This window comes from Columba livia, chromosome 30 (assembly GCF_036013475.1).
Source record: "Columba livia isolate bColLiv1 breed racing homer chromosome 30, bColLiv1.pat.W.v2, whole genome shotgun sequence".
NCBI classification, from domain to species: Eukaryota; Metazoa; Chordata; class Aves; order Columbiformes; family Columbidae; genus Columba; species Columba livia.
In genome coordinates this window covers 1,109,826-1,123,120 of record NC_088631.1, presented here as the reverse complement: position 1 = coordinate 1,123,120, position 13,295 = coordinate 1,109,826, and the positions used below count along the sequence as shown (strand labels likewise).

Genomic DNA, 13,295 nt, shown 5'->3' with positions numbered 1-13,295 from the left:
TTGTGTTTAGATCTGGCTTTATTTACAGCCTGGTTATGTTTAGATCTGGTTTTATTTACAGCCTAGTTGTGTTTAGACCTGGCTTTACTTACAGCCTGGTCATGTTTAGACCTGGCTTTACGCACAGCCTGGCTGTGTTTAGACCTGGCTTTATTTACAGCCTGGTCATGTTTTAGCCTGGTTGTGTTTAAACCTGGCTTCATTTACAGCCTGGTTGTGTTTAGACTTGCCTTTATTTACGGCCTGGTTATGTTTAGACCTGGTTGTGTTTAGATCTGGCTTTATTTACAGCCTGGTTAAGTTTAGACCTGGCTTTACTTACAGCCTGGTCATGTTTAGACCTGGCTTTACGCACAGCCTGGTTGTGTTTAGACCTGGCTTTACTTACAGCCTGGTTGTGTTTAGACCCGGTTTTATTTACGGCCTGGTCATGTTTAGACTTGGCTTTATTTACAGCCTGGTTGTGCTTATACCTAGTTGTGTTTAGATTTGGCTTTATTTACAGCCTGGTCATGTTTAGAGTCTGGTTTAGACCTGGTTTTATTGACAGCCTGGTTGCGTTTAGAGCCTGGTTGTGTTTAGACCTGGCTTTATTTACAGCCTGGTTGTGCTTATACTTGGTTGTGTTAAGATCTGGCTTTATTTATGGCCTGGTTATGTTTAGACCTGGTTGTGTTTAGATCTGGCTTTATTTATAGCCTGGTTTAGACCTGGCTTTACTTACAGCCTGGTCATGTTTAGACCTGGCTTTACTCACAGCCTGGTTGTGTTTAGACCTGGCTTTACTCACAGCCTGGTCGTGTTTAGACCTGGCTTTACTCACAGCCTGGTTGTGTTTAGACCTGGCTTTACTCACAGCCTGGTTGTGTTTAGACCTGGCTTTACTCACAGCCTGGTTGTGTTTAGACCTGGCTTTACTCACAGCCTGGTTGTGTTTAGACCTGGCTTTACTCACAGCCTGGTTGTGTTTAGACCTGGCTTTACTCACAGCCTGGTTGTGTTTACACCTGGCTTTACTCACAGCCTGGTTGTGTTTAGACCTGGCTTTACTCACAGCCTGGTTGTGTTTAGACCTGGCTTCACTCACAGCCTGGTTGTGTTTACACCTGGCTTCACTCACAGCCTGGTTGTGTTTAGACCTGGCTTTACTCACAGCCTGGTTGTGTTTAGACCTGGCTTTACTTACAGCCTGGTTGTGTTTAGACCTGGCTTTATTTACAACCTGGCTGTGTTTTAACCTGGTTGTGTTTAGACATGGCTTTATATACATCCCGGTTGCGTTTAGACCTGGCTTTACTGACAGCCTGGCTCCATTTAGACCCGGTTCTAGCCCTCAGCGCCACAGACTTCATCTCAAGGAAACGTTTTAGCGTATCTTTCCGGTTCCTTGAGGGGACCAAGTGCCACTTGCACCCAGTCCCCCATGTTGCCCCCCAAGTTGCCACTTCATGAAGAACAAACCAGCGACAGACAGAACAATCCCAGTTTTGGCAGCTCCCGCGAACGGGCTCAACTCCTCCCACCTTAATTTGGGGTTTTTTTTCCTTTCCTGGGCGCTGGAGACGTTTTGCTGCTTAAATTTGCTTCTAAAATGCTGCTTAATTAATTTAAAACGCCGTTAAATTTATTAGAAACACCATTAAATTCATCGACGCGCTTGGGCTTAAATTTCAGTGAAAACGAGTGGAAAACACGGGAGGAATAGACGAGATTTGCCAGGAACGGCATCAATTCGGGACAACGGACGCACACGCTGTAATTATCACTGAATCACTGCAATTAGTGATTATTTATAACCTAATTATTGTTTTCCGTGAACCAGAAAGTGATTATCACCAGCAAACGATGCTTCTTGTTAGGGGACGCCGGGGCTGTCTGGTTCGTATCACACACGTCCCAGTGAAGTTATTAAACACAAATAAATTATTTCTTTAATAAGAAAAGACGGAATTGAGATGATTTTGTGGAGCGTGCATTAAGTTTTGGGACTTTTTTATGAATTAATTCACAGAATCCCAGAATGTCAGGGGTTGAAGGGACCTCAAAGCTCATCCATCCAACCCCCCGGAGCGGGAACACCCAGCTGAGGTGACACAGGAACGTGTCCCTGTCCTTGAACTGAGGGGCCACAACTGGACACACTATTCCAGATGTGACACACTATTCCAGGTGTGGCCTCCCCAGGGCAGAGCAGAGGGGCAGGAGAACCTCTCTGACCTACTGACCACCCCCTTCTAACCCCCCCAGGTCCCATTGGCTTCCTGGCCACAAGGGCCAGTGCTGGCTCAGCCCACAGCACCCGCTATTCCCAGCTGGTCTCCCATCCAAGCACTGACCGGGCCCGACCCTGCTTAGCTTCCCAGAGCAGACGGGATGGGGCGTTCTCAGGGTGCTATGGCTGTATATATTATATATATATGTATATATATATATGTTCCCCAAGTATATCCTGATAGTATCTGAACTAAAGGGCAGAGCAGAGGGGCAGGAGAACCTCTCTGACCTACTGACCACCCCCTTCTAATCCCCCCAGGTACCATTGGTCTCCCATCCAAGCACTGACCTGGCCCGACCCTGCTTAGCTTCCCAGATCAGATGAGATCAGGTGATCTCAAGGTGCTATGGCTGCATATATTTTATATATATATATATATATATGTTCCCCAAGTGTATCCTGATAGTATCAGAACTAAACCTTTTTCAAGGCCAGAGCAGAGGGGCAGGAGAACCTCTCTGCTGGGAATGAGCAGAAAGCAGAAAAATTCTCCATACGAACAACAAAACAAGCCATTAAAACAGCCCAAGCGAGAATTAACGTCATGTTTTTTCTCTCTAGATGTTTTTTGGGGGAAAATGCGTCATTTTGGAGCCAAGCTTTCCCTCCCTACTCCTTCAAAGGCCACAAAAAAGGATGAAATAAAGAGTTTAAAGAGGCTAACTGGGTGGAGCGAGGCCCATCTTGCATCAATTCCACGGCAAATAGAATCAGTTTTTCAACCATTACGCACCGCATTGACCAATTTTGGTGTTATTTGATACTTTTTAGGCTCAATAAATAAGTGGTGAGCGGTTGGATCGTGGCCTTACCTGCAGTTTCCGCGCCATGGCCACCACCTCGTGGTCGGCCGGGTTGTACTTGTAGCAGTTGGAGAACATGAGTCGCACGTCGGCGGCGAATTCCTGAGCGTCTCGGTACTCCCGGTTCTCCAGTTTGGACTGAACGGGAGAGAAAAGGTGCAAATCACAGCATGGCAGGGGTTGGATGGACCTCGAGAACCATTCGTTGTGGAGCAGGGACGCACAGGTGAGGTGACACAGGAACGTGGCCCTGTCCTTGAACTGAGGGGCCACAACTGGACACACTATTCCAGATGTGACACAATATTCCAGGTGTGGCCTCCCCAGGGCAGAGCAGAGGGGCAGGAGAACCAAGGAGTGACCCCCAAGTGCCTCAAAATGGCGCCAGAATCACCTCAGGGATCAAAATGGCGCCAGAATCACCTCAGGGCTCAAAATGGCGCCAGAATCACCTCAGAGCCCAAAATGGCGCCAGAATCACCTCAGGGATCAAAATGGCGCCAGAATCACCTCAGGGATCAAAATGGCGCCAGAATCGCCTCAGGGCTCAAAATGGCGCCAAAATCACCTCAGGGATCAAAATGGCGCCAGAATCACCTCAGGGACATCAAAATGGCGCCAGAATCACCTCAGGGCTCAAAATGGCGCCAAAATCACCTCAGGGATCAAAATGGCGCCAGAATCACCTCAGGGCTCAAAATGGCGCCAAAATCACCTCCGGGCTCAAAATGGAATGACAGATTTTGGTCAAAAGAACTACTAGTTTCGGTCAAAGGAACAACTAATTTCGGCCGAAGAAACAACTAATTTGGGTCAAACGAAGGATTGCAGATGGTTTATAAAGATTAGAGCGGCCTACGGGCGTCCTCGATGCAGTTCAGAAGAGGCCGACGTGCGCTCCATGACTCATTTTGGTCAAAAGTGACTGATTTTGGGCAACAAAACAACTAATTTGGGTCAAAAGAACAATGGCACGTTTGACCAAAATTAGTAGTTTGACCAAAATGAGTCTTTCTTTTGACCAAAATTTTTTGGTTTTGACCCAAAGGAGTAACGGAGAACATGTCGTTTCCTTCTGAATAGCATCAAGGGTTTAAAACCAAACCCAACGTGGGTGAAGGAGTCGGAGTTAAAACATTAACGACTTCAAAATCATCAATTAAGGTTCGGTAGCTAAAATATAACGATCAAAATGGCACCAGAATCGCCTCAGGGCTCAAAATGGCGCCAGAATCACCTCAGGGCTCAAAATGGCCCCAAAATCACCTCAGGGCTCAAAATGGCGCCAGAATCACCTCAGGGCTCAAAATGGCGCCAGAATCACCTCAGGGATCAAAATCGCACCAGAATCACCTCAGGGCTCAAAATGGCGCCAGAATCACCTCAGGGCCCAAAATGGTACCAGAATCACCTCAGGGCCCAAAATGGCGCCAGAATCACCTCAGGGATCAAAATGGCGCCAGAATCACCCCAGGGCTCAAAATGGCGCCAGAATCACCTCAGGGCCCAAAATGGCGCCAGAATCACCTCAGGGCCCAAAATGGTACCAGAATCACCTCAGGGCTCAAAATGGCGCCAGAATCACCTCAGGGATCAAAATGGCGCCAGAATCACCTCAGGGCTCAAAATGGCGCCAGAATCACCTCAGGGCTCAAAATGGTGCCAGAATCACCTCAGGGATCAAAATGGCGCCAGAATCACCTCAGGGCTCAAAATGGCGCCAGAATCACCTCAGGGATCAAAATGGTGCCAGAATCACCATATTAAATCGTAAATTAACGTTTGGTCGCTAGAATATTAACGACTTCAAAATAACGAATTGAGGTTCGGTAACTAAAAACCTTACAACTTCTAAATCGCCATTTAACGTTTGGTAATTAAAAATTTAAAGCCTTCAAAATAACGAATTAATAATTGATAACTAAAAAGCCGTGGATTTCAACGTAAGGAATTAAGGTTTCCTGACTTAAAAGTTCAGATTTTGAACCAAAAACGACCGTTTTGAGGGGAAATGGGGATGACGTTGCAATTTGCAAACGCAACAAGTGCCATGATTAATTAACATTTCGAGGGGAAGTGGTGATTAATTTGCGGCCGCTCATCAAAACGAAGCGATTTGGAAGTAGAGGGAACTACGTGTGCTTAAGACAAGCCTGATTTGGGCAGAAAAGCTCCAAAAATGGTGTTTTCAACCAAATCTCCGCATTCCCGTGGTTTCTGTTCTCTAGGGTTTAAATAATAACAGGGTTGTTTTGTATGGATTGCGTAGTTTTGTCCGTTTGTCCGTCCCGAATGTCCGACTTACCTTGATGGTGCTCAGATCCATGGGGTGTTTGATGATGTCGCAATAGTCGTGCAGCCCCAGCGCCTCCACGTCCACGGGTTTGTAGAACGGCCAAGCGTAGGCCGCGTGTTTCTTGGCGAACATCTCCTTGATGATCCCGCCGCAGTATTTCAACTGCTCCGAGATCTTGCTGCTCTTCTCCGCCGCGTGTTGTTGGGAGTCCGGAACGTCCTTCTTGGGCGGCTTCACCGGGCGGCTGCTCTCCCGCCGCGGGCCGCATTTGGTGGCTTTGGGCTCGGCGGGGAGCGACGAGGAGTCGTGGATCGGGTCGATGGTGGTGGGGGTCGTGGTGTCTGCTTTCCTCTTCACCCCTTTTTTTGTCTACAAAGCAAAGGACAAAGGCAATTTTACCCCCGGCGTGGCGTTTCTCGCCGGATTTGCCGGCGCTCGGGCTCCAACACTAATACCGAGATTTGTTGAGCTCTACGTAAAAACCAGGAGGGGAGAAGCCAGAGGGTCGTGGGCAATGGGGCAGAGGCCACTTGGGGCCTGGATCCAGTGCAGAGCCCCAGGGGTCTGTATTATTCAATATATCCATCAGTGATTTGGATGAGGGAATAGAGCGAGTGTCACCCAGTTTGCTGGTGACACCAAGCTGGAGCAGTGGTGACACTGGAGCTGTGCTGCCATCAGAGACCTGGACAGGCTGGAGAGGAGAAATTCAGTGAAACAGAACAAGTGTAGAGTGTTGATGTGGGCAGGAACAAGCCCGGGGTGCAGTGTGAGTTGGGGAATGAGCTGTTGGAGAGCAGCGTAGGGGAAAGGGAGCTGGGGGTGCTGGGGACAGCAGGGGGACCATGAGCCAGCACTGGGCCTTGTGGCCAGGAAGCCAATGGGACCTGGGGGGTTAGAAGGGGGTGGTCAGTGGGTCAGAGAGGTTCTCCTGCCCCTCTGCTCTGCCCTTTAGTTCAGATACTATCAGGATATAATTGGGGGACATATATATACATATATATAATATATACAGCCATAGCACCCTGAGAACGCCCCATCCCGTCTGCTCTGGGAAGCTAAGCAGGGTCGGGCCCGGTCAGTGCTTGGATGGGAGACCAGCTGGGAATAGCGGGTGCTGTGGGCTGAGCCAGCACTGGCCCTTGTGGCCAGGAAGCCAATGGGACCTGGGGGGGTTAGAAGGGGGTGGTCAGTAGGTCAGAGAGGTTCTCCTGCCCCTCTGCTCTGCCCTGGGGAGGCCACACCTGGAATAGTGTGTAACATCTGGAATAGTGTGTCACATCTGGAATAGTGTGTCCAGTTGTGGCCCCTCAGTTCAAGGACAGGGACACGTTCCTGTGTCACCTCAGCTGGGTGTTCCCGCTCCGGGGGGTTGGATGGATGAGCTTTGAGGTCCCTTCCAACCCCACATTCTGGGATTCTGTGATTATCTCATCTCCACCAACAAAAGTCAACGGCGCGAGTCAAGATGGAACCCGTGAGTCGCGCAAAGCTCAAGAAAGGTTTTAAGCAGGCGCAATGAGTCGCGTTTAACTTTAGGCCGGCTCAGAGAGCCAGCGCGGCACCTTTTCCACTCAACGCAAAGAACCGTTCGCCAAACGGGAATTTTCGGAGCGATTTTGGGTAATCCTGCCCGTGTCGTTAAGGTAATGAAGGGAAGACTCACCTTGACGGGCTGGGCGGGCGTGGGGATGACGGGCGGGTGCGCTTGGAGGGGCTGGGGGGCCGGGGCGGGCGGCGCGGGGGCCGGGGGGGCCGGCGCGGGCGGCTGCGGAGGCACCATCGTCATCACGGGCGCGGGGACGATGAGGTCGGGGGGTGACGGGGGGGAAGGGGTGCGGCGGCGGCGGCGCCGCGAGGGGCTGCGGTGGCGGCGGCGGTTGCGCCGGGGAGGAGGCTGGGGTGGCGTTGGGAACGGCCGATGATCCCGGTTTGGAGGTCACTGGCGAGAGAAAACACAGAGGAAATCGCTGCGCGCTTCAAACGGCGTTAATTGGAGGGGAAAGCAATTAGTGTTTTGGAACGAGGCTGCGCGATGAAGGTTCGTGTTGATTAATTGCCGACTTGCGGTTCTCGAGGAACCGGCCGGGGACGAACACCGGCTGCGTTTTTCCTTCGCGAGGGTTATTTTGATGGCTCGTTGGGCAAAACGGAGCCCAAACCGGTGACAAGACCTGCCTGGCAAAAGCCCGAGCTCAGGCCTAAGGCCCCTTCCCTGGCCCAGGAGGGGGAGTCCCTCTTTTCCTTTCCTTCCTTTTTTCCTTTCCTTTTCCTTCCCTTCCTTTTCCCTTCATTTTCCTTCCCTTCTCCTTCCCCTTCCCTTTTCCCTCCCTTCCCTTCCTTTCCCCTTCCTTCCCTTCCTCTTCCCCTTAATTTTCCTTCCTCTTCCCTTCCCCTTGCCTCTCTTTTCCTTCCCTTCCTTTTCCTTTTCCCTTCCCTTTCTTTTTCTTTTCCCTTCCCTTTCCCTTCCCCTTCCTTTTCCCTTCCCTTCCCCTTCCTTTTCCTTCCCTTCCTTTTCCCTCCCTTCCTTTTCATTTTCCCTTCCCTTCCTTTTCCTTTTCCCTTCCCTTTCTTTTCCTTTTCCTTCCCTTCCTTTTCCTTCCCTTCCTTTTCATTTTCCCTTCCCTTCCCTTTCTTTTCCTTTTCCCTACCCTTTCCCTTCCCCTTCCTTTTCCTTCCCCTTCCTTTTCCTTCCCTTCCCTTCCTTTTCATTTTCCCTTCCCTTTCTTTTCCTTTTCCCTTCCCTTCCCCTTCCTTTTCCCTCCCTTCCCTTCCTTTTCCTTCCCTTCCTTTTCCCTCCCTTTTCCTTCCCTTCCCTTCCTTTTCCCTTCCTTTTCCCTTCCCTTCCCCTCCTTCCCCTTCCTTTCCTTTCCCTTCCCTTCCCCTTCCCCTTCCTTTTCCCTTCCCCTTCCTTTTCCCTTCCCCTTCCTTTTCCCTTCCCCTTCCCCTTCCCCTTCCCTTCCCTTCCCTTCCCTTCCCTTCCCTTCCCTTCCCTTCCCTTCCCTTCCCTTCCCTTCCCTTCCCTTCCCTTCCCTTCCCTTCCCTTCCCTTCCCCTTCCCCTTCCCCTTCCCCTTCCTTTTCCTTTCTTCCCTTCCCTTCCCCATTCAACGCAATCAATCGAGGCGCCGAGAACACCCGCGATCCCAGGAACGACGCCTGGCTTTACCTAACAACCCCATTAACCCCCCCCCAGTCGAGTCCAGATCAAACCAGGCGCCACGCTGAGCCCGGCTTAACGGCGGGACGGACGTGGGGGCCGTACCTGCATCCTTCCTCGCGCGCCCCCTCCCCTTGGTCTGCGCGATAACGATTTCCGTCTCCTCCTGCGTCATTTCCGAGATCTTCTGCAGGAAAAGCTTCTCTAGAGCTTCCGCCATTAAGACTATGTCATCCCCTGGCTGCGGGAAAGGGACACACGGCAAATTAAGCCAGACGTATACATGGAAACATATATCTTGATATAAATATAGGGGTTTGCTGCTACAGATGCTGCTTTTGGGCTTTTTAAACCTATAGAGTGCAATGTTTCGGTTTGCTTGATCTATGTTCTAGATTAGGAATCAAATCTGGGTTAGATCAGAAGTCTAATCCGTGTTATAGATTGTGCTGTAGATGGTGTTACACTCAGGTTTTATTAATCTACAGATTAAGACGGTGCTGTGTTCAGGCTTTCTTAATCTAACCTATAATATAGATTAGAAATCGAGGTGTGTTCTGGATTAGAAATTGAGGTGTGTTCTGGATTAGAAAGTGACTCGTGTTCCGGATTAGAAATCGAGCCGTGCTCTGGATTGGAAAACGCTTTGTGTTCTGGATTAGAAACCAGTTCACATTCTGGATTAGAAAGCGATTCGCGGTCTGGATTAGAAACCGATTCGTATTCGAGACTAGACATTGAGATGTAATCTAGACCAGACATCAAGATGTCATGTAGACTAGACAGCTGTAGTTATTCTAGACCAGACATCGAGATGTGTTCTAGCCTAGACATCGGTAGTTATTCTAGACCAGACATTGAGATGTATTCTAGACTAGACATCTGTAGTTATTCTAGCCTAGACATCGAGATGTATTCTAGACTAGACATCTGTAGTTATTCTAGACCAGACATCGAGATGTATTCTAGACTAGACATCTGTAGTTATTCTAGACCAGACATCGAGATGTATTCCAGACTAGACATCTGTAGTTATTCTAGACCAGACATCGAGATATAGTCTAGACTAGACATCTGTAGTCATTCTAGACCAGACATCGAGATATAGTCCAGATTAGACATCTGTAGTTATTCTAGACCAGACATTGAGATGTATTCTAGACCAGACATCGAGATATAGTCTAGACTAGACATCTGTAGTCATTCTAGACCAGACATAGAGATGTATTCTAGACTAGACATCTGTAGTTATTCTAGACCAGACATAGAGATGTATTCTAGACTAGACATCTGTAGTTATTCTAGACCAGACATAGAGATGTATTCTAGACTAGACATCTGTAGTTATTCTAGACCAGACATCGAGATGTAGTCTAGACTAGACATCTGTAGTTATTCTAGACCAGACATAGAGATGTATTCTAGACTAGACATCGGTAGTTATTCTAGACCAGACATCGAGATATAGTCCAGATTAGACATCTGTAGTTATTCTAGACCAGACATAGAGATGTATTCTAGACTAGACATCGGTAGTTATTCTAGACCAGACATCGAGATATAGTCCAGATTAGACATCTGTAGTTATTCTAGACCAGACATCGAGATATAGTCTAGATTAGACATCTGTAGTTATTCTAGACCAGACATTGAGATGTATTCTAGACCAAACATCGAGATGTATTCTAGACTAGACATCTGTAGTTATTCCAGACTAGACATCTAATCTCTATTCCATCCAAGATCTGATCTGTATTGATCGTTACATTTGGGTTTCTTAATCTCCAGATAACGACGGTTCGAGGCTCCGGTTTCCTTACCCCGATTCCTATCACACATGAGAAACCTCACCCCTATCAGATCAGAAATCTTTGCCCCCCACCAGATCCCCGTTTCCAACCGGCCTCAAACCGCCTTCGCCACAAAATAGGAAGCGCAGACCCAATTTTTAAGCATTTCTTTGATAACGTTGGTGTCCCGGGATCGTTTTGTACCTTGTTGTAGATGTAGCAGTTTGTAAACATGGTGTTAAAATCCTGGATACATTCTTGAGCGTTCCAGTAGTAGTAATTCTCCAAGCGTTTCTTTATTGTTCCCATATCCATCGGAGTTTTAATTATCTTATAATAATCCTGCAAAGGGCAAAGAGGGAGATTGTGGGTGTGAGAAGGCAAAAATCACCCCAAATACGTGTTTTTTTACGGAGTTTAAGGGCTGGAAAGGCCGTTGGTAGAGAACCGGCGCTCTCCGCACGCTTGTTCCTGCCACGACGGTTTTAAACAGCTTAATGGCGGGGTAATAGATTATATACTTAGAGCTGTTTTGTCTTAAAACAGCTAATTAAGAATCGTTAAATGATTTGGTTGGAAAAGACCTTTAAGATCGAGTGATTCTGGCGCCACTCTGATGTCCCTGAGGTGATTCTGGCGCCATTTTGGGCCCTGAGGTGATTCTGGCGCCATTTGGGGCCTTGAGGTGATTCTGGCGCCATTTTGATCCCTGAGGTGATTCTGGCGCCATTTTGATCCTGAGGTGATTCTGGTGCCATTTTGGGCCCTGAGGAGATTCTGGCGCCATTTTGATCCCTGAGGTGATTCTGCTGCCATTTTGATCCCTGAGGTGATTCTGCCGCCATTTTGGGCCCTGAGGTGATTCTGGTGCCATTGGTGCCCCATGTTGAGCCCTGAGGTGATTCTGATGTCCCTGGGGCCGCCATTTTGTGTTTTAAGGCCATTTTAGTGGCACTTTGAGCCCTGAGGTCATCCCGCCACCCCTGGGGTCACCACTTTGACCCCTGAGGCGATTCTGGTGCCATTTGAGCCCTGAAGCGATTCTGGTGCCATTTTGAGCCCTGAGGGGGATTCTGGTGCCATTTTGACACCTGAGGTGATTCTGGCGCCATTTTGAGCCCTGAGGTGATTCTGGCGCCATTTTGAGCCCTGAGGGGATTCTGGCGCCATTTTGAGCCCTGAGGGGATTCTGGCGCCATTTTGAGCCCTGAGGGGATTCTGGCGCCATTTTGATCTTTGAGGTGATTCTGGTGCCATTTTGAGCCCTGAGGTGATTCTGGTGCCATTTTGGGCCCTGAGGAGATTCTGGCGCCATTTTGATCCCTGAGGGGATTCTGGCGCCATTTTGATCCCTGAGGTGATTCTGCCGCCATTTTGGGCCCTGAGGCGATTCTGGTGCCATTGGTGCCCCATGTTGAGCCCTGAGGTGATTCTGATGTCCCTGGGGCCACCATTTTGTGTTTTAAGGTCATTTTAGTGGCATTTTGAGCCCTGAGGTCATCCCGCCACCCCTGGGGTCACCACTTTGACCCCTGAGGCGATTCTGGTGCCATTTTGAGCCCTGAAGCGATTCTGGCGCCATTTTGAGCCCTGAAGCGATTCTGGCGCCATTTTGAGCCCTGAGGGGATTCTGGCGCCATTTTGAGCCCTGAGGGGATTCTGGAGCCATTTTGAGCCCTGAGGGGATTCTGGCGCCATTTTGAGCCCTGAGGGGATTCTGGCGCCATTTTGAGCCCTGAGGGGATTCTGGTGCCATTTTGATCTTTGAGGTGATTCTGGTGCCATTTTGAGCCCTGAGGTGATTCTGGTGCCATTTTGAGCCCTGAGGTGATTCTGGTGCCACCATTTTATGCCCTGAGGCAATTCTGGTGCCATTTTGAGCCCCAAGATGAGCAAGAAGCTCTCCCCTCATCCACCCCCCTGTCTCCATCCCCGTTCGCTCTCCCTCCGACTCTACTCACGGGGAGGTTCAGCTTGACGGCGTCCACAGGCTGCTGGAAAGGCCACGCAAACTGGTGCTTCCATAACGTCTTCAGCACCACCTTGAGCAGATACTGCAGCTGGTTGGTCATACGCTTGGGTTTGTTAGGGTTGGAAGTCTCCGGCGGAGGGGGGTTCACGCCGACCACGCCGCCGGGCTGCGGTTGAGCCTGCGACTGCGCCGCGGACATCTGGGTGGTCTCCAGTCCGTCCCCCATCACCGGCAGGTTCCTCAGTCTCGTTCCGGGGCCGCTTTCCGTCGACATGCTGTTGATCCCATTGCATTCCTCACCGGACACCCTGCGGAGACATGAGGGCACCTCAAATACAGCTTTGGGTACAAAGCTCAGCTTAAACTGGTCAACCTCCAACCAGACCAGCTTGGGCAACCAGGCCTTAGCGACAGCGCTGTTGCCACAACAAATCATGTCAACGTTCCAAACGTAACGAACATTCTACCCTGGTTTAGGCCTGTTCTTGCCTAATCTACTCAACGACATTCTCCATGAAGAGTCTACATTCTCCATGAAGAGTCTTCGCTCTCCATGAAGAGTCTTCATTCTCTATGAAGAGTCTTCATTCTCTATGAAGAGTCTTCGTTAACTCTAAACGAGGCTCTAACGAGCCAAACGCCCCAGGTTGGCTTTGCCAACACCATGAGGAGTTGAGTTGGTGTTGGCCAACGCTCGGCAGCTCCTTGGTGGCAACAACCGCCCCCATTTAACACCAAAAATCTGGGTTTTAGGTGTGCGCTGAGCTGAGCTTTAGGTAGTTAATCTAAGCAGATAATCTTTAGGTAGTTAATCTAAGCAGATAATCTATAGGTAGTTAATTAAGTGGATAATCTTCAGGTAATTAACTTAAGTAGATAATCTTTAGGTAGCTAATTCAGGTAGACAGTCTAGGTGGATAATAACTTTAAGTAGATAATTTAGGTAGATAACATTAGGTAGATTGTTTCGGTAGCTAATCTTTAGGTTGACGATGTTTAAT

At 49.3% G+C, this 13,295-nt stretch overlaps 1 protein-coding gene and 2 pseudogenes across 1 annotated transcript in view; 1 reads left to right on the top strand and 2 right to left on the bottom strand.

The window, feature by feature from the left end:
* The window catches only part of BRD4 (bromodomain containing 4), a 75,569-nt gene that overhangs the window by 37,484 nt on the left and 24,790 nt on the right, over positions 1-13,295 (bottom strand). The window contains 7 exon segments of the mRNA XM_065043947.1: positions 3,088-3,216; positions 5,384-5,743; positions 7,041-7,190; positions 7,192-7,316; positions 8,638-8,773; positions 10,527-10,664; positions 12,284-12,602. Coding sequence (XP_064900019.1) covers positions 3,088-3,216; positions 5,384-5,743; positions 7,041-7,190; positions 7,192-7,316; positions 8,638-8,773; positions 10,527-10,664; positions 12,284-12,602 — 1,357 coding nt within the window.
* On the bottom strand, positions 2,288-2,406 carry LOC135576790 (5S ribosomal RNA; annotated as a pseudogene).
* Positions 6,382-6,500, top strand: LOC135576789 (5S ribosomal RNA; annotated as a pseudogene).